We start from the raw sequence: 22,570 nt of genomic DNA, 5'->3' as shown, positions 1-22,570 counted from the left end.
TCAGCATCGTGCATCAATTATGATTCGCCATGATGGAAACGGTGGATCGAAACGTGCTTATATACTGGTCCATCGACCTCTGTTCTTTGTTTATCGGTAATCAACTTTAAACGGTCTTTGTAATGCTGGGGAATGCTCCTAAGCTGCTGTACTTTATTGGTTGTATAATACTTACATTTTACCATAAAAAAAAAACTTTAAATGGTCTTTGTTCATCGGGAATCAACTTTAAATGGTCTTCTATCTCTCTCCATTTTCTGTTTTTAAGAAGTTGTTCTCTGTTTATCGGAAATCAACTGATTTAAGCATTGAAGGTCTGTTCGAGAACGAATTCTAGTTTAGACTAAGGAAAAATGAGAGGAGGGCTCTCATATTTATACAAGAGCTTATCTAATTTCAATCACTGATCTCCTATGTGATTTGATGATAAACGATGTCAATTCTTGTCTAATTGATCTGGCAATAGAGATCTACTTGATCTAGCAGGTGAATATTGACTTTCGTCACATTAATATAATGGGGGAGTCTAAATCTATCCAACAGGTAAGGTAATCAATTCCCGTCAAACAAATCCGACGGTAGAAATCAGATCCCTTTGTCAATCTAACCGTTCTAAGGAGCCCTTTCGGATCGATGGTTTTGAATCGATTGACACGGCGAGCTCTCGTCCGCGACACGAAGACCAATGTTGATGATGGAGATCGTGGGGATCGAACATTGGCATTTGCTATCCCCTCGGAGACGAGAGAAAAGGAAAGAGAGAGAGAAAGAACAGCGAATTGTTGCAGAAAGAACAGGGGCAGGGCAGGGCAGAGGCTGGGCCAAATGAATGGGCCTACCAGTAAAACACCACACCAAAATCAAGGGCATGCTCGTAAATACGATAATGAAGCGCGGCCTTTGTCGTCTCCAAATTGGTCGAAGCTCCTCCCGCTAGCCGCTAGGGTATTTTTCGGTGCTCATCATAATAGCTCTCGGCCCCCCCTCCGTCGTCTCCCGCCGCGCGCTGCTGCTGCTGAAAACCCTAACTGGTACGATCGCCTCCGTCTCCGAGCACGCATCTTGATGTCGAGCTCAAGCTTCGATTTGATCTGCGGCCGGTTCAATGAGACGTGGTTTCTTTCTTGCTCTTTCTTTTTTTTTTTTTTGTGTGAAGTGCAGGTGGAGGAAAGGAGGAGATGGCGACGGTGCCGGGGCAGCTGATATGGGAGATGGTGAAGAAGAACAACTGTTACCTCGTGAAGGAGTTCGGGAGGGGGAGCGCGAGCGTTCAGTTCAGCAAGGAGCCCAACAACCTCTTCAACCTCAACTCCTACAAGCACTCCGGTACGTACGTGTCCCCTCTTTTTCGTTCGTTCTGCTTCGACGGCGTCTGCGAAATCTGCGGTCCTGTTGGTTTCCCGCGTGTTGGTCTGGAAATGTGCGTGGAAGTTATGGTGGAATGTGGAAATCGTAGATTCTCCGATCGTTGCATCTGGTGTGACTAGTGAGGGTTTAGGCGAACCGATACAGGCTCTTCGTCTGTGAACTAATGTTTAAAGGGAAGCTATGTTTAGCTGAGGATTGGATTCATTCTTCAGTTATGTTTGGCTTTAGATGTTACTGAATCGCCTTTTTTGGGTATTCGTAAATTGTAACCTGTCGCGTTATTCGATAGGAAAGATGTGGATGAGTTCTACGAGGAGAATGCCGATGAACGGTTTGAGAATCTTTTTTGAAAAGTTGTAGCTTTTTTAACCTGGGAAATGATTGAGATTGCTTGAAAGTGTGTAATTTGGTTTCTCGGATGCAGTTCGATTGATCACTGTCTCCTTGTTGTCTCTCTCTTTCTGAAATTTCGATCGTTTAAAGCAATAGAGGCTTGTTTGAGCTAAAAGTTGACATCTTTGTTGGTGCATGATAGGTATCGCAAATCAGAAGACAGTCACCATTCAACCTATGGGTAAGGAGCAATCCGTGTTGCTTGCCACGACTAAGACCAAGAAACAGAACAAACCTGCTGCATTGCTCCACAAATCTGTGATGAAGAAGGAGTTCAATAGGATGGCCAAGGCGGTGACAAACCAGGTAGCCTTCATTAAATGGTCTTTGCAAAGTGGTTTGATGCCTAGTAGATATCTGATGTCTTTTCCCACCTCGTTTAATTTATCGGGTTCCCAATTCTGAATAATGAGTGTCTCACGGCTATCTGATATCATTGCTTGTATGTGTTTCCCACGCCATTAATCAGCATCTTCGTGATAGCTGCATGGACTGTTGAACTTACTTTCTAGAGATACTATTTCATCATCCGGTCTTGCGGCTTGTAAATTGATCGCGTTGTACTCTTGATGGTATTGTTATGTTTCTTAAATTGCCTTTGACAACATGGACATTCAAAGTATGCAGCAGCTGTATATTGAGATATTCACTATGTCTATCCTTTTCCTTTCCCTCCCCTTTTTATGGATATGCATGTATAATTTGCTGATTATGGCATTTTTACTGCAGGTTGCAGATAATTATTACAGGCCTGATTTGAAGAATGCTGCCCTAGCAAGGTTGAGTGCTGTGCACAGGAGTCTCAAGGTAGCCAAGTCTGGTGTTAAGAAAAGGAACAGGCAGGCTGTCAAAGTCCGTGGCACGAAATGAAATTGAAGAACTTTGATAGAAATCCAGCCTGCTTTTTGCCCTTTCCTCCTTGTGCTATGCAAATACTAGATTTGAGTTTTTCCTTTTTATCTTCTCTTTCCTATTACGAACATGGTAAGTAATGTTTCGTCGAGACAAGATCTTGCAGAGGGTGCTTAGGGTTTGGTTTGCTTCCATTTTTTTTGGTTTTAATATATATCAGCTCTCTCGGGAACTTGCTTCTTTCGATTAGCCAATACAATTAATCGTATCTCCGCATGTTCTCCAAATCTGCTTTGAAAGAAATCCAAGTGGTAGCCGGATTCCTTACAGAGTTTGGCTGGGACATTAAAAACCAGAGAGACATTTAGCTGGAACGCTTCATTTCCGAATTCGGAATCCACATTTGTTTACCAAACGCTCGTTTCATTGAGAACAATCCTCTGGCTTTTGAGGGAGAGATTCCTCGCTGGCTTTCGGTTCACTAAACCCAAAGCAAAAAAGCACCTTAACAAACGGCTTGCCAAGCTAAAGGTGATGCAACTATGAGAGGAAACTTGTTTACCAAACGCTCATTTCATTGAGAACAATCCTCTGGCTTTTGAGGGAGAGATTCCTCGCTGGCTTTCGGTTCGCTAAACCCAAAGCAAAAAAGCACCTTAACAAACGGCTTGCCAAGCTAAAGGTGATGCAACTATGAGAGGAAACTTGTTGTATACACAATGTGGGAAGTGGGTGGAGTCTGAAAACGAGGCGAGCACCAACAAAATCTCGAACAGACGAAACAGCGTCCCTCAATCGTCCTTGGTAGCTTCGTGGGACAGCTTCCCTCCAGCCGATATCTTTCTCAACAACTGTCTGGAGCACACGTCCTGCGCCTGCGTTGCATTCTTCACACGGTTCGCCCTCACCCATGCAGGTTCCTATAGCAAGGAAAAGCATCAAAAGCTACCCACATGACATTCCGTGTGAACTGTATATAAAAGCAACGAAGGGAAAAAAGGGATCACCTCAGGAACAAAGTGAGAAACTCCGAACTTGATGAGCAGGAGCACATGTTCCATGACTAGGATTGCCGCGAGTCCAGGTTCAATTTTCCATTTTCCTTCCTGATCGTATAAACATACCAGGAGAGCGGAATTTGTGCATATGGACATCACTATTAGAAACTGAAACCACAAACAGATTTTCCAATATCAATACCATCATTCGCTTGTACCGGATTCCGATGAACTAAGATAGTGAGATGTTACATGAGGTCTGGGAGTACCTGAAATATATTCAACCAAGCTCCAATGGTCACAGCGGCACGAGGATCGGGTCTCTTCATCATAACTAACAGCTTCAGTGCATCTGTCCTAATCTCGGTGATGTTGTTCTGCACAGGTCAGACCTTGAACATCAGTTTCTTAATATAGTAGTGACCACTCGTAGATGAAGAACCAGAAAAAGCATCATCACCAAGGCAGCGAAGGCAAATGCAAGAGGGAATGCACAAGCGAACATCATGATCATTCCAAATTGTAATGCCAACTCCAAGAAGTCTGTGAATTCAAGGATAAGCAATCAGATCAACTGTTAGAAGGGTAACTCAAGGTATAGAAGAATCGGAAGTTTCTCCATCATCAACATGGTATCAACAAAACGAAAAAATGTAAATACCACCAACTGCGATGTCTATTTTAGGATGAGAATGTCAAATAATGTTATTGACAATATTTTTCACATTATAACAAGAGAGCTTGCAGTAACTTGCTGAGTTATATTGTGTTAAAATCGATTGCAAGTTGGGAGAACCATTAAGAGTGAAATACTGGAGACACAGCTCTACACGCTTATTACTTAATGTAATGCACATTGCACATTACTTAATACCATCAAACAGCCCATCCTCGAGCTCCTCCCCAATGCTTGCAGAGTAGGACGGTTTCAGATACTCCTTTTCTACCCTCGATGCAAATTGAATCCTGCCCTTTGTTGATCCTTTTTCACCCCTTTTCTTCTTTCTAAGTGAATAAAAAGGATCTGCTGGTTGGTCATTCAAATTTCACTAAATAAAATACACTAACGAAGAGATCAAGAGACCAATAAGTATATAAAGGTGGCATACCTAACTTTGTGTTTCTTATAACTGTACTTTAGATAGGGTAAAGAGTTCTCCCAAAGGTTTTCCAACACCTGAGATAAGGCAGGCGGAAGAAGATTAGCTTAACTGTGTAAAACACATAAAATATATAATTGTGATTGTGATACTCCACCTCTGAGATGATGAGGCGCTGAATCAAGACTTGACGGAGAGTCATGAAGTTCCGGTGCAGAAGGGCATGGTAGAAAAGTCCAATATACGATTGCATAAAATAGAGACCGAAAACCTGCAAGACAAAGTTGATAGAAAAAGCTTACTCATAAGGCCAGAAAAAAATAAAGGCTTCTTCAAAAGAAAACAATAATAAAACATGACAACCACCTTATAGACCAAACTATCAGCCCGGTATTCTCTGCTAACATTCTTCTCATGGTTAATCAGCTGAACCGATACTTTACCCCCAATCCTTGTGAAGTGCTGAATGAGGAAGAGATAGATGGCTGTCAGCCCAAACCTGATGAAAGTCAAATTAGTATTGTGTCGTCGAACTCTCAAGTGGAACCTTGAAAAACCATGAAAACTGACTATAACAAGGGATACATTTCTTCAAGCTCGAACTGTTTACAGAGCCAGTTCAAGAATTGGTAGCTTAAAATTCATCTGTCATGATGTTTGAGCAATGATTTGATTTTGTACAACATACTTTATTATGTGTAGGTGTTAATTAGCTTCTGCCCCATAAATTTTGAGTGGGTGGAATGTGTGACAAAGTAAGATGATAACCTAAAAACCACTTCTTATGGGAAATATTTACTTCAGTAGAAAATGGCTGGCTCTGAAGCCATCACATGATATACAAGAAAGAAGAGCCATCAATTAGCAAGGAATTTCCTATATGGGCTTTCATATGCGACAGAGGCTACATAACATTTCGCACACGAGCATCTTTATTTAAATAGTTACTTACTTGCTAACAATATTACTACCTATATCAATGGTGATGGAGGTGGCGTGTGTCAGAATAAAAAGGTTACATGGCTTTTTACTGAAGACAGATCCTTCATGTATCAAGCTTACAGAATAAATATGTTTTGGTATCTGAGGGAAAGAACCAAAAATAACCGACAAACTGCTACATAACGTGAACATGTTTTGCATGGAAATAGAGTGGTTCAATTTTGCTGTTAAGCATGAGATATATACGAGTGTTGAACAAAAAGTCGAGACAACAGGAGAAGGGAAGGTGACCACACAACAGAATGAACAAACAATGGAAATTAGTATAATTCTAGCAAAGAGTAAACACCCCGGAAACTTCAGTGATCCGATTATTCTTACTTTATAACATCAGATCCAACAACCTCGTAAAGATGTGCATAGGCCAATTCAAATGGCAACTGGAGGCATATGATACTCAAGATAACTATAGCATCGTTCCTGACCCTCAGAAAAGCTCCGAACCATTCTTCTCTTTGAAACTTTTCCTCATCCTTCCTTCTATCTTGCCCTTCTTTAACAGCCAGTTCCACAGGTGACTGTACCGAGCTCCATTCTTTGCCAGAGAGCTGATAGCCCAGGTCATAACCAGGGTCAGCTCCAACTGAATAACTGATCTGCCAACTACACCACCAGGTCCAGAGAAGGTGGAGAAGTTTCCAACAGTGGGAAGTCCTTATACTATTAAACAATGTCCAATAATGATAAATCAATCTAACATCGCCACCGAAACATTTTTAAACTACACCAACATACCTGGTTAGAAGGGCGGAGTTTTTACGCTTCCAGAACTGGAAAAACACTACAGCCCATAATGTGATGCTTACAAAGAAAATTGGGAGGACTAGCAGTTGGAAGGGCCTAAAGAAAGATAAAAAAAAGTCAAAGCCAAAAATATCAGTGCCAAATTGCACAAAGTAAAGCAAAACTGCACTCAATGGAAGGGGCAGGTAGAACTCACCCAAAATCAATTAACTGTGAAATGAGCCCAAGCCCTGCAGGAAACAGCATCCACCGAGTATACATTCCAAGAAAAGCGAAATAGACTGCAATCTGGAAACGACAATCTATTGATAATGACAGAATGTGAATTATCTATTTTTTGCTAACTGCACTGGTTGATGTCACTGCAGTTACCTTTGTGCCAAAGTAAGAGTAAATATCATCAATTGGCTGTTTTGTGAAGTCCAACCAATTCAACGCCCAGCTTCTCAGAAGCTCTTTCCTCTTTGTTTCAACTGCAAATCAGAGGTCATATAACTGCAGAAATAACGAGCGAATTGACTTGCTGGTGATCTCAAACAGCTTACCATGTATAGGAAACACTTGTTTGACGATGTTCTCTGATTCCAATCTTTGTAGTAAAGGTTCACCAGGCTCCCAGTGGATTTCTTCAGCATCCCACTTTAGAATAACATCTGACTGACTCTTATTCACCTATATATATGCAAGTCTAAGTTAGAGGCATGACGTTAATGTTGCAATCATGTTCCTGATGATCTATTTCTATAGGACTTGATTGACTTCTCAGTGCTCTTAAGGTCACAGACAACAATTGACTGCACTATTCATACACATCCAAATTTTCAAAAGGACGAAAGATAGAGGTACAGAAACAAGTGCAATACAGAACAATAGCTATCTTTATAAAATTTGATTGTTCCTTCATTATATGTCTCGCGAGAGTGATTACGACTTGGCAAAATGATAAAAAATGGCAGTCATATGAGACATGTTACTTACTCCCAAAGCAGCATGAAGCATATCACAGACGAGAGCCTGATGACTAATTAAAAAAGTGCAGTTCATAGGGACGATAAAGCAGAATAACTTACTATCCCGTATATCAAGTGGCGGTAGAAATGAAAACGCTCACACCAGCTGAACAATGAACCATCCGGCTGTCGCACAAAAGCATTGACATCGTCCCACTCAAATTGCAAGTCCATCCCTGACATCAACACCAGAGTCTCACATTTAATGCCGACCCATATGACAATCACGCAAAGGCAGAAGCGGTAGGGGCCATGTACTAACCAATATGTGTTGGTTTCCTCATACGTAACTCAGCGGCTGTCCTTCCTAAAATTTCCAAAGGAGCTGCCAGCTAAGGGAAAGTAGCTGCAGTTTAGAGAAAATCCAAGAGGGAAGCATAAAAAATTACTAAAGACTTATAGTGAGCATGGTCCAGAAGTCAGCTAGTATACAAAGGATCTGCATGCCGGGTCCACCATACTAATTTCTGCTGCCGATGCAAGGGTTTTTAACTTCAGAAAATGCACCAGCATTGTACACAAGGATACTCTTCAACACAGCCTCGCATGTAAACAAAATCTCATGCGTGTAATATGCGGACATAAGTACACTTAGCAGGGCTAGCAACACCAAACAGCAAGAATGGGTATAACAAACCAATCGACATGAGACTAGAAATAGAGCTAGCATTGCAACAGAACCCCCCCAATAGGAATTCACATTCAGAATACACGCATCCCAAGTTACTCCATGAATCTTCCGAGAGACACATACCAGTAACAAATAGCTAATCAGACCTAGAAGCAGATAATGCAGTTTCCTGAACATATGATGCACTACTACGGCGATGGAGCGACACATAACAAAAAAGTTCAAATCAATCGATAGACCACACCTTGATGAACTCATCTGCAATGCCAACAACTCTCTCAGTTATCAACCCCACTTTCCTGAATTCATCCACGAGAACCTCCACACAGTCCTCGCTCTCATCTCCTTCTTTCCCTCTCCTCTTTGGCACTGCCACCGCAATCTCATAAACAGGCTCTTCCTCTCTATGCCCAGCCATTTTCTGTTTTGGAAACGTCGCAAAGACAAGAATTCAGCAAAAGCCCTCATATTTGAAGGAACAAAAGGAAATCGTCATTTTACTATGGAAAAGATGTTTCTCTACCTCACATTATCCAGCTGACTCGCTCACCAGACACTGGATCCACTTCAGCAGATCAACAGCGAAAGGCTTGTGCCTTGTTACTGATCTGACCGAGCATGTCTCGGGAAAATGCCGGGTCCATTTCCTGAAACGGGTCTTTCAAGGCCAAAGCTGAGAACTTTTCGCAAGATGGTTTCCAAAATGCACATGGGGGTTTGAGCAAAAAAAGGATCTCTCTTCGGGTTCAAAACTGGCCCAGGAACCTCAGCTGAGGCAAGATGGAGATGGGGATTTCGCCTGGAGATCTTAAAAAAGGCAAGATCAAGAAAACAAAAAAGTTTGAAACTGAAAAACCCAAGATTTACTTTTGGAAGCTAACGAGGGAGATGACAAACCGCTTCTCGACAAAGATAACCTGGGAAGGACGAGATTATCATCGGAACGGAGAACGAGCAAGAAGAAGAGGAAAGAAGAAAAACGTCCGGACGAACGAACGGGCGGTCGGGTCAGCGAGTGAGGAGGAGCCGTTGCGTTCCAGGTGGACGCATGAAACGAGGAACAAAGGAGGAAGGGGACCCGACACGTGGCGCCGGAGCGCGCGCCTGCAACTTTCTGTGTTTTTCAAAAACGGTCGAGCCTCTTCGAGTCACCGTCATCATCGCTCGTTCATGTTCAATTCCTTCGGGTGCGACCACGGGTTTATCGTCAGGTGTAGGACGGAGCCCGGAATCAGATCGACTGAATTCGGAGCTGTTTCCCGATGATAGGTTTGGTTTCCGGTTCAAGTGCAGACCGAATCATGAGGATCGGATTGACAATTTTTTTTTTATAAAAATGATTTGGAGGTGGTTGCGTAAGTTTCCATACGCTTTGAGTCGTAAAGATTAAACTTCTTCTGCTCCATGTTTCAGGGTGCGATCAAATTGCTGATGGCAATCTATAAGAAGGAATTTAGAGCATACGGAGGATATTTGACAGTGAAAATAGGAAAGAAGAAAGAAAGAAAGAAAGAAAGAAATCTCGATCGGTTCATAGATCCACTTGAGAACTGGATCGCATCGATCCGGTTCGATTCCATGACTAAATTGGTAGATTCCCGATTCTACAATCTGGGAACGGTCTTTGTTCTCTATTTACAGAGCGAAAATCATCCCACTTTAAAACCGGTTATCGCTAGTAAGTCGGGCCTCGTAAGAAAAGAGCACGCTCGCTGATGTTCTCGTCCTCCTCCTCTTGGCGTGTCTCGCGGGCGGAAGCTTCGTGCACAGGCACTGATGTGAACCACCAACGGTCGGTCAAATCCACGTTCCGAAGTACTTAAAAAAAAAATGTAATTAAAAATCCCCAGCTTCCCTTCAAATACGAGGGAAAACGCGTCCCACGGCGCCCCGTCAAATCCCGCACCTTCATCCGTCGACAAATCCTCCCGTCCCGAACTCTCGAACCGAACCGATCCGATCCGATCATGGGGAGCACGGAGAAGCTGCTGAACCAGATCATGGACCTCAAGTTCACCGCCAAGTCGCTGCAGCGGCAGGCCCGCAAGTGCGACAAGGAGGAGAAGGCCGAGAAGCTCAAGGTGAAGAAGGCCATCGAGAAGGGCAACATGGACGGCGCCCGCATCTACGCCGAGAACGCCATCCGCAAGCGCACCGAGCAGCTCAACTACCTCCGCCTCGCCTCCCGCCTCGACGCCGTCGTCGCCAGGCTCGACACCCAGGCCAAGATGACCTCCATCAACAAGTCCATGGCCTCCATCGTCAAGTCCCTCGAGTCCACCCTCGCCACCGGTATGTTCTAGGGTTCCGATCGCCCTGTAAATTTGCCCCCCCCCCCCCTTTCTTTTTACCTTTTTCCCGCGTTGTCGGTGTCGAACGTGTCGGTGCCGCTTGTGATGCTCGGCTTTCACCTCGACGGTGGATTTTGCCCTACGGTTCAGGACGTTCGGCTATTGTAGGCACCGCGTAGATTGCAGAGTGCTCCTTAACACGCTAAGCGCCCTTCTCCGGGATCGAAAGTTATAGCATTAGCGAGATGGAAGTGCCGCCATGCTTCGAGAGAAATCAGAGGTGCTGTGGTGGATCGAGTAGCCTATAGAGTTCCTTGATTTCTTTGTCGCTGTCCGTGTACGGTCGGGCGAAAGTGAAATTACCATGCGTTGCATTACTTGTTCAGGATACTTGAGGTCAAATTGACATTACTGCGTCTATGAATGTGAAGTTACGAGTCTCAGAATGTTCGCAAAGCCTGTCTTTGTCCTGCTTTAAGTCAAATTTGCGTCGCGTGCAAGAGCTCTCCGAGTGCAATGTATCCCATTCGTAAGTTTGCACTTGCGAGTGTCGTTAGATATTTCTATCATTGGTGTTGGTATCCGCGGCTGGTTTGAGCTGAGCTTGTATGTTTGAAGAGTGTTAATGTCCAGCAAGTGGAAAAAGTGGGATTTCAGTCTTGTCCTAATGTCAATCTCGTTGGATGTTCTCCTGCTCCAGGTAATTTGCAGAAGATGTCCGAGACGATGGACCAGTTCGAGAAGCAGTTTGTAAACATGGAGGTCCAGGCAGAGTTCATGGAAAGTTCAATGGCGGGATCGACCTCGCTCTCCACTCCGGAAGGAGAGGTGAACAGCTTGATGCAACAGGTGGCGGACGATTACGGGTTAGAGGTGTCGGTTGGTTTGCCCCAGCCGGGCGCACACGCCGTGCCAACCAAAGCATCTGAAAAGGTCGAAGAGGATGACCTCTCCAGGCGTCTTGCCGAGCTTAAAGCTCGAGGGTGAGAATATTTTTTTAGGAAGTGATGTGAGGTATACTGTATTTGGGCTTTGTTATAATCTAATTAAAGACTTCTTGCCATGTAAATTCATCCGAATGGGAACATAGATGCGACTTCTTTGCTCTTGGCCATAGGTAACATACCTTCGAGTGTTTGCTTCGATCCACCTTTGTTTGTAGAGCATGGAAATTCGTAATTCGGTCTATTGGTTGAGCATGTTGATGTTTGTTTAACTCGATTAGCTGCTTTGGGTCTCTGTCTTCTGGTGTCTTCTTTCAGCTAAGCTGAAAATCCAGACAGCTCTTTAGCGGTCGTCCACGGGCACGTTGAGGAAATAAAACTGCTGAGCCAGGTAGTGACCTAATGTTCTCCGACATGAAATGCTCTCTGAGTATAAATTTTTTTCACAGAATGGCGTTTGAGTACCTCTTACTGCAACATCTAGTAGCATCTTCGTCCCCTAGCAATCCTCCTCTTGCTAAATGAGCGCGCCCACATCTTCGTTAATCAAGAAATATTGCTTATGTAAAGTGAAAGAGAGCTCTACTTTTGGGCGGAAAAGAGTAAGCTGAAGTGTAAGTTTGTCTTCGGAGGGAGGGAGCCACTTCTGTTGGTCGGAGGGAGCTCCGCGGTGCATAGAAAAAGAAACGAGGCTGGTTAAATATCGATAGATATGTGGGATGTATACCTTATGTTTCCTAGTCATATATAGTCCGATAGATCTCTCTCGAACTGGAACACAAGAACGGCGAGTCAGGATAGATCTCTCTCAAACTGGAACATGATGAACGGATGACTTGAAAAAGTTACTATTCTTTACTACAATTAGAGGACAAAAGGGACAGTCTGAATAGCACAGCTTATTGATCGCATCTATGCATAGGCATACTTTAAGGGCCTCTACCTTCTCCGTCCTCGGACGTCATCTTCGAAACAGTAGCAAGTCTCCGAAATGTCTTGCGAACTCTCTGAAGTAGCTTCGGTGGCTGAGCTCGGGACACATGGAACCCAATAGAGTCGAGGTACCAGCCGCTTCGGCCCTTGAATCCAACTATCCGGCCACCGTCCAAAGGGAAAGAAAACGGCGTGCCGTGTTCCATCCCGAACGGCCCGAACGTTCTCTTGTTGCTCTTGAAGGTGAGCGATCGAATGACCGGACTGCCTCCGTGAACCACGGGACAGTAGTAGCCGCTTACGCTGACCAAATACTCGTCCGGGAACTGCAGTTTAATCTGCCATCCCAGATAATTCATGTCATGTTCTCTTCTACAGCTGATGCTTAAAAAACTGTTGTTGGCGGTGGTTTAGTTCTTGAATATAGATACTAACCTCAGCTGCTTGATTGCCTCCAACACCTCCATGCTTCTCCGCCGCCACAGGCTTTCCGTTCTTATCGTACACCGCGCAGATCGAGTCGATGCAATGGCCAAAAACAAGAGTGATCTCCCTCACGCCATGGTAACTCCCATCGTCCCAGCTAGTTCCACCATTTCCTCCCCATGGCCCGACTTCTATGCTCTTCTTCTTCTTCTCGCTTCCAGTCTCTTTCCTATCCTCCTGCAACATTAGTCATCGGCTTTCATGCCTCTCTGTTGAGGATATCGAATATCTTATCTTCTGGTCAAAAGTTTATTCTTAGTAATTCGATTGACGAGTTCGTGACATAGCACAAGAAAAACTATGCGGACGGTAGGTTGTTCTTATATTGTTCTATTAATGTTCAATCATACTAGTTTTCAGAGTCTGATCGTATACTTCGAAGGTTATCCGCAAAACGCCTGATCAAGTATCTATATTATCATCGATCGAGTTTGGCGAAATCTGCTCAATTTTGAGCCAAAGTAGGCATCTTGAAGGATGATCCTCGTCAAGTCACAACACCTACTTATAAGAATGTAAACTGTTTATCCAACTGGAGGTGTTTAATTATATTAAAAAGATATTAGCTGTTGTGTCTTGGTTAGAAGGGAAGAGAGGATTAATGAAAAAATGCTTTGTGAGAACTTGTGGAAAACAAGGACATGCGGAAATCAAACCAGAAAAGAAAATTGGAGAAGACACCTGCTGAAATGCAAATGACGTTGGTCTTTCTTACCATGAAGAAGACTGCTAACTTGAAGCAGTGAAGCTGGAAATAAAAGAACAAGATGCAAAGCTCAGAGGTGAAAAATATTGTTGCTTGTGGGTGGAAAGTGATGATGCACATACAACAACCTATATAGGCATCGAGTGTGGACGGCTTAGTGCAGCATCAGATTCCACCTTGGAAACCAAGAATCCGAACTTTTTGCCTTTGAGCATAAGAATTGGACCTCTCAAATTTTAACGGTGAGCAAAGATGACACTTGTAAAACAAAAAAGGTATACCAAACAAATTTGCTTGAATCACCACCATGGGCAGTACCCCGATGTCTCTGGCGGGCAACTATGTCCCAAGCCCAGATGCTGTCGTTCGACAATTCATCTTTCCTTTTCTCTTCTTACCCCGCTTTTCATCCACTAAAGCAAGGACTAAGCCACAGATATGGATGCATGCGCAAGTAGCATGGTAACAGATAAATCTGTTTTCACTCTCACCCGTCTGGAAAAAGAAAGCATAAAGCTTCAATGAAGATTCTAGACATTAGTCTAACAAATAGTGGACGAGCTAAATTTTTCTTTCTTTTCTGCTTTTTGCACATATGCGCTTAGCATGAACCATAATCAGCAGCAACCTCTAACTTTATCAGTAAGTCAACTATGAACAACCGGCATTCACATAATGGCCTAATGCAATCCATCTATGCACGATAAAAAAATGTCCTTGTCAATCGTGCACGTTTCCACAAAAAGAAAAAAGGAAAAAACTATGAAATAAGCAAATCACTGATCAGATTCACTCGGGGGATTCGCTTTGTGGGTACGTGTTCTGGGCTTCCAATCCAATGTAAAGCCAGTTGATTTCTGCAGTACCGTTGGAGATGACTTGAACAAGGACATCCAGCTACTAGTCCTTTCATCTCCAGCCAATCCGATGTCTAAAGTCTTGACATTTTCTAGAAAGTGCCTCCAACATTTGTTCTCATACGAGACAAATCCGCAGCAACTCAGACGATTATCTCGTTCCATCAACAAACCATGTGCTAGCTGCATCAGATGTTTAGAGAATTTCGTAAATATAAATAGAGGTAGAAAGATAATAAGAGCATGCCTAGAAAGAGAACCCGTGTGCAATGTCTGCATAATCTATTGAAAGAATCAGCTGCAGATGCCATGGCAAAAGCCAGAGGAGCAAGTCAGAGTTACTCACCATAGATACAGATAAACACAGAGAGAAATTCAATTCAAACATCATACCAGTTCCGACGGTCATATCTATGCTGACAAGGTAAGAAACCAAACCTTTGGTAATGTGTTATTAGGAGATGATACGACAATGACAGCCTTGGGATGCCAAGTCCGTAACAAACTCTCTAGTATGTTTTTGAACCCTCTGGAAGAGTCAACAATCTCGAGATCAAGATTCTTTATTGGAGGAGGCGAGAAGTCTCTGAGGTCTTCGTGAATGATGACATTCTAATCAAAACAACAGAGTTGAATTAAGGAAGACCCAGAAATAGGAATACACAATGGTCAGACTGTTATTCCTGCACATTAGAACATTAGGCAAAGACAAAAGTTACTGAGACTATACCTCCTTCCAGCGGAGGACCAATTTCATTCCTCTTGAATGATTGATCTTTCCTAGAAATAAACGCCAGTTATCATACCAGAGGTCCTCGTTACTACCAAGTAGCAGGTTCCACGCCACTTTTTTTAAAGTAATTTTTACCTCCTTCAGATCAGAGGGTAACAATGACAAGGAAGGCATTTTATTTCCCTCAAACTTTAAGAACCAAAGGTTTGGGGCATTAATCTCAGCATCAAGTAATATTCTGCACTGTCTCAAGACTAAACGTCTCAGTACCTTACTTAATATCGTGACACTTTTCAAGGAATTGCAATTGCTTAGTTCCAAGGTTTCCAGTAAAGGACAATTGTTGAGAAATGATTGGAACATTTCATCTGTCAACGCCGCATTCTTTAGGGCTATCGACTTTAAAGATCTACAAGTGGCCAAAGACAAATTAAAGGGCCAGGACCCGGGGTTATGCTGCTCAATACAATACCGGAATGTCTGAAGATTCGGTGCGTCAACTTGGATACTCTTCAATTTAGGGCAGCAATGCACCTCAAGCTTATCAAGTTGAGCAAGGCCAGAGACCAGTAGTTCCTCCAACCCGGTGCAGTGTATGAGCCTCAAGTCCTCGATCAAAGGGCAACAGCGGATCAGATCCCGAACACGACAGTCACTAATATAGAGCTTGCCAAGGCAAAGTCCCTTCAAATTTGGTAGCTTTATCTCCACATGCGTTCCTAGGTTGCAATTGAACAACTTTAATCTAGTTATTGCTGAGGAAGAGAAGAGACTCTGAGGCAAATTATAAGGTCCATTTTCCATGTGTGGAAAGTGGAGATCCAGCTGTCGGACATTGCTTTTGGCCACGAGACTTAACCAATTAGCGATCCTATACCAAAAATCCGCATCACAGTATGTCATATGGAACTGAATTTTCTCCATATGATATCCACCCTGAAGACGACTTTGCACGGAGCGAGAGGCGAAATTCATGAACACTTCTGTTTTCTCCCTAAACTCCTGCTGCTTACTACTTCCAGTATGTTTCTCTGCTTTTGTGAACTTCCGTTGGTCGAACATCAGAATGGAGAAAGAGGAGCAGATTTCTCTCCATTTCTTGGACAAGGTGGTAGCTCGCGCAACTTCTTTCGGACTACGCAACAGTGACAGAATTTGATGAATTATATGTTCTGGCAACGTTGAGATCCAATCATTGGAATTGACTGTCTCATTACTAGTGCATGTATCCATCTTCAATCTCTTCCCATTATGACCAAAAGTCTCTCTGTCATCAATGTCGCCTTCCCTCTTTTGCTTTAATTGACCTCGTGATGCTTGTGAACTTTCGTCCTTGGAATAACCGATATTGTCAGTTATCTCCATGCTTGTCCCACTTTGGGTCCCAAATTCATCATTACCCGCAGTCTCCAAACATTCTAAATCTTCCTCTCCACGAAGTAAGGCCACTTCCGATATCTCATCTTCAGGGTCATCGATCAACTGACCGACATTCGATCGAACTTTTCTCTCTTTACCACAGCGGGCTTTTCGCCGCAAAAGTTGTTGGGCATCTACAGTTGAGGACATGTATATTACTATACGGAAAAAAGCAACCAATACCCACGATCAGATTGGATTATATGACAATTTGCGGAAACTTTGCAAACTAACGTGATAATATAAGCACGTCAAAATTTAGAATCAATAGTATCTGTTGACAACACAAATAAACGAAGTTCGACGAGTATCAGCCTATCAGGTAAACAAAAAGGCGAAAACACAACCGACACCTAACTGAACTAGGGTTCGAACAATAACCCAGAAGCTGACATTGAGGTGCATCCAAGAGAAGCCACACTACCACAGGGTTCATTATATAAACACAAGGAGGAGAACAAATCAAGAAGCAAAGCCCAACAAAGTTTCAATTCGGTAACACAGCTTTTCATGAGATGAGGTGCGCAACTAACAAGTGTACCACGGTCAAGTCCACCAAACCGGCACAACCCTCACATGACCCGAGATGCTTAACCAACGGAAAACACCAACAAAGTCTCCATCTTTATACAACCCCCTCGTGAGACGAGATGCCTAACCAACATGCCCAACATTGATCCGGTAAAGAAGAACGGAGGAATCTACAGAGTCCCGACGACAATGCCCGAAAGAAGGAAGAAAAGGAATGTCTTGCGTACCTGGGACTCTCTGTCCATGCACGAGGCAGTAGTGTCAGAAAGCAATGGCAGAAAAAAAGGGTTGCCTTCCAGTTTTGTGCGTGTGCAGCGCTCGGGGGTTCCCATGATTTCTGAATTCTTCTCACATAAGCTGCAGCTCTGATCACCCAAAAACAAGGGCAAAAACAGAAAAAACAGAGAGAAAACCAGCCGTGGGCCTCGTGGGCCTGAAAGCCCAATGGGCCTGTACCCGCCAGCTACATAGTGCCAATAGGTAAAAGCCATGAAGAAATAATTTTTCTTTCTAGGCTAGATCATTTGCTTGTTACGTTTTGACTTTTTAGAAGAGCAACAAACAACTATTTCTACGAGCTAAAATATTGCTCGGAATCTTAAAAATCATTCAAAAGTTTCACGTGAATCCGCGCGTCAATCTCTGTGTATCATAAAAATCTCGATCAATGAACCGTTTTCATGATTACTCCATCCAGATCCCTACCGCGGTATTGAATGATCACACCTATTTCTTCAACTCTATGTTTTTGAAATATCGTACTAAAAAGTCAAACACTCGCGCTGCAAAAAATATAAAAAAAAAAATACGAATCATGCAAAAGTTGAAGCCACTTGTTGTAGGATTGATATCGGTTTTGTTTCGCACGTTTTTTTTTTTCCTATATATTATATTTTCCAAACAAAAGCCAATTTGCATACTTCAATGATTCCATCCCGATATTAAAATAACAAGCGTCAACTAAGGTCTGCTGCTTTTGAAAAAATCTTACATCTTATTATGCGCATGTTCCATCATATGTTTTATCAAATAATCTGTGGCTCAAACAGAAACAAATGCAAAACGACAACTCATCGTGGAATCAACAGTCACAGCTCACGTAAAGGCGAAGGGATTCTCCAAACCAAACATGACGCATGGCTTGGTGCAATTTGCGACGAAAGAAATGATGAATAATATTATACGGCGCTGAGAAGATTGGCTTCAACAGGTGGCGACAGCGATGTATCGATTCTTGATCTGATGAAACGCGAGAGCAGTAATGATGTACCCAAACACCAAGCTTTTGACAGTTGACAGTTGACATGGGAATGGAAGTATCGCTGCTTCTTGGTTTCCACCCACTTTCCCGACAGGGCCGTGTTTGGTTTTGTTTTGTACTTTGCAATGTAATAATACCTCGAGATCTTTTCAACAACCACGTGCTGAAATGAAATCCAGCACGCTGCGAAGACTTTTTGTAAGTCCTCCAACGACAGAATATCTTGGATTTGAATGTCATCGTGGGTATGAAGAAGATGATGCTCTGTCATTGCTCTGTTTTTTATAAGGGCTAGTGGCGGTTTTGAGGGCGTTCGATTGATTTTTCAAGAGCGCAATATTCCTTTAATTTCATATATATCAAGTAATTAACGAAGCATACATGTGCTTTTAGGTGGGTAACTTGTCATGAGTCCTCGATTGCACATCTAATGAAAAGAAAAATCAAACAGTCGAAGATTTAGATGACTCGCGAATATGGAGGATATACATCATATCACACTTCCTTTTACATATAGCAATCAACTAACGAAAAGTTATTTTTCATCATATGAAAGTCCATTTTAGGTAGATCAATTGGAGTTCACGAAATAATTTCATTGACTTTTATGGATTAAATTAGACATGCGTCAAAATCCGAGCGAGTGACTCGAATATATAAAGTGCTTGCATTTAATAGTATGTGAAAAAAAAAAACCTAGCGTTGCACGCCTAATCGAGGCATGCTAATCAGTTCCTTATCAAGAGATTCATTCTGCAATGCAATACATCCAAAATATATCGCTGATCTTCAAGTGCTCTTGATCATTGGTTTCTCTACTTTTGGCGATGATCGTGCACATTTCTTTGTACATCACGCATTAGAAAACTTTTTCTCCTTCGGGTTCGTGTTCTATTTTTTCAGGGAAAATGTCAAATAAGGATCCAAAGTGCCGGCCGGCGAGCTGGGTCCTTATTTGAGACTAGTTTGGGTACTTTGAGTCCTTAATTGAAATATTATCCACTTGAAATTCTTATTTGAGAAAAGAGACCCACTTTGAATCCTTATTTGACATTTTCCCATTTTTTCACGTCTCATGCACAATTGGCTCTCTCTCTCTCTCTCTTCAATTGCTTCGATATCACTGATCCAAAACGCCCAAAAGAGTGACAAGAATTAAAAAGAAAAGAATAAAAAAATTAAAATTAAAAACAAAAATCTTTAAATACGGGGCTGGTCTGCTTGTCCCAGTCCTTCATCAAAAGCTCGACTCTCTTCCCATCTGATTCCTCCACCTCCTTCCTGCTCTCGCCTCTCTGGAAAGGGGGAGAAAAAAGACTCTTCTTTTGGAGAAAAACCATGGATATTCCCAGGTGGGTCTTCTTCGTTTTTCTTCTCGACCTGTTGTGCACGCCTTGCCTCTCATCCGATTCTTCCTTGAGCTCAAATGGGTCGCCGGGATTACCCCAAAAGTTGCTCGATTTCGCCAAAAGCCGAGATTTTTCCGAGTGGATGATTGGCATTAGGAGGAAGATACACGAGAACCCTGAATTGGGCTACGAAGAGTTTGAGACCAGCAAGCTCATAAGATCAGAATTAGACAAAATGGGGATTCGATACACGCACCCGCTTGCCGTAACTGGAGTTCTTGGCTTCATTGGGACTGGCAAGCCTCCTTTTGTCGCTTTAAGGGCCGACATGGACGCTCTTCTCTTGCAGGTTTAGTTTATCGTTTTTCCTTACTGCTTCTTCCGCTACGTTGTGCTCTTCTTTTTCTTGTTCGGCTATTGGTATTCTGGTGGATTTACACTTGGTCATTAGAAAGGCTAGAGCTTGAGATTTTTTATTTTTTGTAGAAATGGTTTCAGGGTGAGAAAGAAAACTTTATGAAAGTTGGTCCTACATTGGGTCTCTGTCAAGCACATTTTCTTTTCAATGAGCAGCTAAATTTTATTTTATTTTTTGGTCGAAAGAGTAGCTGAAGTTTGAGGACATAAAATTTAGTGCATAGAGCGCGTGAATTCTATTCGCTTAGAGCCATGATTGGATGGTTATGATGGTCATTCATTAAATTTGCACTGAGCCTTTTGTCCTTGAATAGGAAATGGTGGAGTGGGAGCACAAGAGCAAAGTTCCTGGGAAAATGCATGCTTGTGGACATGATGCTCACGTTGCAATGCTTCTTGGTGCTGCAAAGATCCTTCGAGAGCATCAGGAAGAGATACGAGTAAGTTTTACACACTTCTTTTATGATAGACACCCTGGCTTCGTTGCTTAAAACATCGGTGTTCAATGAGTAAGGATGATACTGAATTGACCTGACTCGTAAGTTGGCCCATAATCTATGTTGGATGGTTTCGATGAAAAACAGCGAACGAAATGGTTGTCTGGGGGCTGCCGCGGTGAGAGATTTCTTGCTGTGTCAACCCGTTAAACGTATCTGAGTCGTCTCTTTTCACATTTGCAACAACAACAGGAACAGGAACAAATTTAGCCTTATTGCACTAAATGGGGTCGACTGTATGAATTCTTTTAACACCATTGGGCTGGACTTTGTATCAAGTATTCTATAAGCTCCAAGGGCTCCATACTTCAACTTTTACATCTTTTTAGGCCTTCATTTTGTTTACCTGTATCATTACAGTTGAAACATGTAAATCGGATCCTCTGTCTTAGTTAATCTTACCCTATATCATGCGTACATTTTACGTCACCAGGGCACAGTGGTACTTGTCTTTCAGCCGGCGGAAGAGGGTGGTGGAGGAGCTAAAAAGATGATCGATGCCGGGGCACTTGAGAATGTAGATGCTATTTTTGGGCTACATGTTGCACCTCATTTGCCTGTTAGTGTAGTGGCTTCAAGGCCTGGCCCTCTTTTGGCTGGGAGCGGTTTCTTCGAAGCGGTCATAAGCGGAAAAGGTGGTCATGCTGCAATTCCTCAGCACTCAATAGATCCTATACTTGCAGCATCTAGTGTGGTTGTTAGCTTACAACATCTCATTTCACGGGAAGCTGATCCTCTGGACTCTCAGGTACTTCGACGAATTTATTTGTGAAGATATTGTCCTGTTTAATGTTGATGCCTAACTTTCAAGTAACTTCTGTCTAATTAAAAAAGTAGAAGGAAATTCTGGAGATTTTTTTTGGAATTAACGGAAAGGATGGTTGATCCCGTTCTCAGTTCTTGATATTCAAACTTTCGTCTGATGCTATCGGTGCATTTCCAGGTTGTGACGGTCGCAAAATTCCAAGGAGGTGGAGCATATAATGTTATTCCGGATTCTGTTACTATTGGCGGCACCTTTCGAGCCTTTTCAAAAGAGAGCTTTATGCATCTAAAGCAGCGAATTGAGGAGGTTCAGCACTTCACACCCTACTTAGCAATGAAACTGACACTTTTGAGTCTTCTAAAGTACAGAAATATGTTGCTCCTATTTTTTCAACAAAGGCGTTAATGACTGTTTTTTTGCCATATTTACTCCAATTCACGCACCGATCATACTGCGACGAAATTGATCTGTTCGGCCTTTCCAGGTTGTAACCAAGCAAGCTGCTGTTCAGAGGTGCCATGCCACCGTTCATTTCTTTTCAGAGGAAAAGCCCTTCTTCCCACCGACCATAAACGACGACTACTTGCATGAGCACTTCAAGAAAGTCGCTGGCGAATTGCTCGGCCCTAGTAATATCAATGATATGCAGCCAATGATGGGATCAGAGGACTTCTCGTTTTACCAGGAACTGATACCTGGCTACTTCTTCTTCCTCGGAATAGGGTTTGATACAGGCGAACACTACGAGTCGGGGCACTCGCCCTATTTCAAGATAAACGAAGACGGACTTCCTTATGGTTCTGCGCTTCATGCATCTCTGGCTATTAGATATCTTCTTGATCAACAGCAAAAGTTCCTGTCTGTCGAGGGAGGGCGCCGAGATGAATTATAAGGATGATCATTGGTTTAAATAAACAAGTGATGAAGAATAGTATTCCCAAATTTTCATGTCCGCATTTTCTCCATGGACAGCCATGTATAGATGGAAATTTTCACTTGCTGATCTTCCGGAAGTTCGTTCTGGATTTCCGAAGATAATCATAACAGTAAGAAAATTTCCATCAACATTATACAACAATTGTCAAAGAGCCTTCTAGCTAATTCAATCTGAATGAAATGAAAATCAAATACAGATTCCAAAATGCACTCCCCCTCAACCCCTGATTGTTCCAGGAGCCTCTTGGCTAATCCAATTGTCCTGTAAGATTAAGGAACAACATTGCCACACCCAGAAGATGCAAACAATCCGATTCCGTATCATCAAATCTCATTGCACATTGTG

The 22,570-nt window shown here is 42.8% G+C and overlaps 6 protein-coding genes across 15 annotated transcripts; 3 read left to right on the top strand and 3 right to left on the bottom strand.

Moving 5' to 3' along the window:
• The first annotated feature begins 887 nt into the window (after nt 1–887).
• LOC115678320 (60S ribosomal protein L28-2-like) lies at nt 888–2,853 on the top strand. Of its 2 annotated transcripts, none has more exons than XM_030601677.2 (4): nt 888–1,031; nt 1,162–1,326; nt 1,904–2,067; nt 2,491–2,853. In XM_030601677.2, the coding sequence occupies exons 2-4, from the start codon at nt 1,179–1,181 to the stop codon at nt 2,629–2,631; spliced, it is 453 nt and encodes a 150-aa protein (XP_030457537.1). In that variant the 5' UTR covers nt 888–1,031; nt 1,162–1,178; the 3' UTR covers nt 2,632–2,853. The 2 variants fall into 2 exon arrangements, with proteins under 2 accessions (XP_030457537.1, XP_056167437.1); XM_056311462.1 differs by having other exon boundaries at nt 894–1,031; nt 1,157–1,326.
• A 428-nt stretch (nt 2,854–3,281) lies between these two features.
• On the bottom strand, nt 3,282–9,261 carry LOC115678318 (anoctamin-like protein At1g73020). Of its 7 annotated transcripts, none has more exons than XM_056311453.1 (18): nt 8,966–9,260; nt 8,622–8,897; nt 8,343–8,519; nt 7,730–7,799; nt 7,528–7,643; nt 7,003–7,129; nt 6,830–6,930; nt 6,654–6,745; nt 6,449–6,553; nt 6,035–6,373; nt 5,078–5,210; nt 4,869–4,982; nt 4,721–4,788; nt 4,486–4,616; nt 4,072–4,154; nt 3,881–3,988; nt 3,621–3,779; nt 3,282–3,533 (listed from the first exon to the last, which is right to left on the bottom strand). In XM_056311453.1, exons 3-18 carry the CDS (start codon nt 8,514–8,516, stop codon nt 3,405–3,407), a joined length of 2,049 nt encoding a protein of 682 aa, XP_056167428.1. In that variant the 5' UTR covers nt 8,517–8,519; nt 8,622–8,897; nt 8,966–9,260; the 3' UTR covers nt 3,282–3,404. The 7 variants fall into 7 exon arrangements, with proteins under 7 accessions (XP_056167428.1, XP_056167427.1, XP_056167429.1 ...); XM_056311452.1 differs by having other exon boundaries at nt 8,996–9,260; XM_056311454.1 differs by having other exon boundaries at nt 9,016–9,260.
• Nucleotides 9,262–10,006: 745 nt separating this feature from the next.
• LOC115678323 (ESCRT-related protein CHMP1B-like) lies at nt 10,007–11,605 on the top strand. The gene is made up of 2 exons (XM_030601679.2): nt 10,007–10,390; nt 11,090–11,605. Exons 1-2 carry the CDS (start codon nt 10,066–10,068, stop codon nt 11,374–11,376), a joined length of 612 nt encoding a protein of 203 aa, XP_030457539.1. The 5' UTR covers nt 10,007–10,065; the 3' UTR covers nt 11,377–11,605.
• Nucleotides 11,606–12,169: 564 nt separating this feature from the next.
• On the bottom strand, nt 12,170–13,856 carry LOC115678319 (jacalin-related lectin 19). The gene is made up of 3 exons (XM_030601676.2): nt 13,468–13,856; nt 12,702–12,929; nt 12,170–12,604 (listed from the first exon to the last, which is right to left on the bottom strand). Exons 1-3 carry the CDS (start codon nt 13,576–13,578, stop codon nt 12,263–12,265), a joined length of 681 nt encoding a protein of 226 aa, XP_030457536.2. The 5' UTR covers nt 13,579–13,856; the 3' UTR covers nt 12,170–12,262.
• Nucleotides 13,857–14,001: 145 nt separating this feature from the next.
• On the bottom strand, nt 14,002–17,440 carry LOC115678317 (uncharacterized). Of its 3 annotated transcripts, none has more exons than XM_030601670.2 (4): nt 17,226–17,440; nt 15,046–16,625; nt 14,754–14,927; nt 14,002–14,498 (listed from the first exon to the last, which is right to left on the bottom strand). In XM_030601670.2, the coding sequence occupies exons 2-4, from the start codon at nt 16,615–16,617 to the stop codon at nt 14,235–14,237; spliced, it is 2,010 nt and encodes a 669-aa protein (XP_030457530.1). In that variant the 5' UTR covers nt 16,618–16,625; nt 17,226–17,440; the 3' UTR covers nt 14,002–14,234. The 3 variants fall into 3 exon arrangements, with proteins under 3 accessions (XP_030457530.1, XP_030457532.1, XP_056167433.1); XM_030601672.2 differs by having other exon boundaries at nt 15,046–16,601; nt 17,226–17,439; XM_056311458.1 differs by lacking the exon at nt 17,226–17,440 and adding an exon at nt 17,009–17,214 and having other exon boundaries at nt 15,046–16,601.
• Nucleotides 17,441–19,484: 2,044 nt separating this feature from the next.
• Nucleotides 19,485–22,230, top strand: LOC115678284 (IAA-amino acid hydrolase ILR1-like 4). Its single transcript, XM_030601630.2, has 5 exons — nt 19,485–19,957; nt 20,340–20,465; nt 20,956–21,270; nt 21,466–21,594; nt 21,773–22,230. Exons 1-5 carry the CDS (start codon nt 19,598–19,600, stop codon nt 22,178–22,180), a joined length of 1,338 nt encoding a protein of 445 aa, XP_030457490.1. The 5' UTR covers nt 19,485–19,597; the 3' UTR covers nt 22,181–22,230.
• The last annotated feature ends 340 nt before the right edge of the window (nt 22,231–22,570 follow it).

This window comes from Syzygium oleosum, unplaced genomic scaffold (genome assembly GCF_021117445.2).
Source record: "Syzygium oleosum isolate NSW1041296 unplaced genomic scaffold, Sole_v2.1 Sole_v2.05, whole genome shotgun sequence".
Classification (NCBI taxonomy): Eukaryota; Viridiplantae; Streptophyta; class Magnoliopsida; order Myrtales; family Myrtaceae; genus Syzygium; species Syzygium oleosum.
The sequence above is the reverse complement of the archived record's forward strand: the minus strand, read 5'-3'. Positions and strand labels throughout refer to the sequence as shown.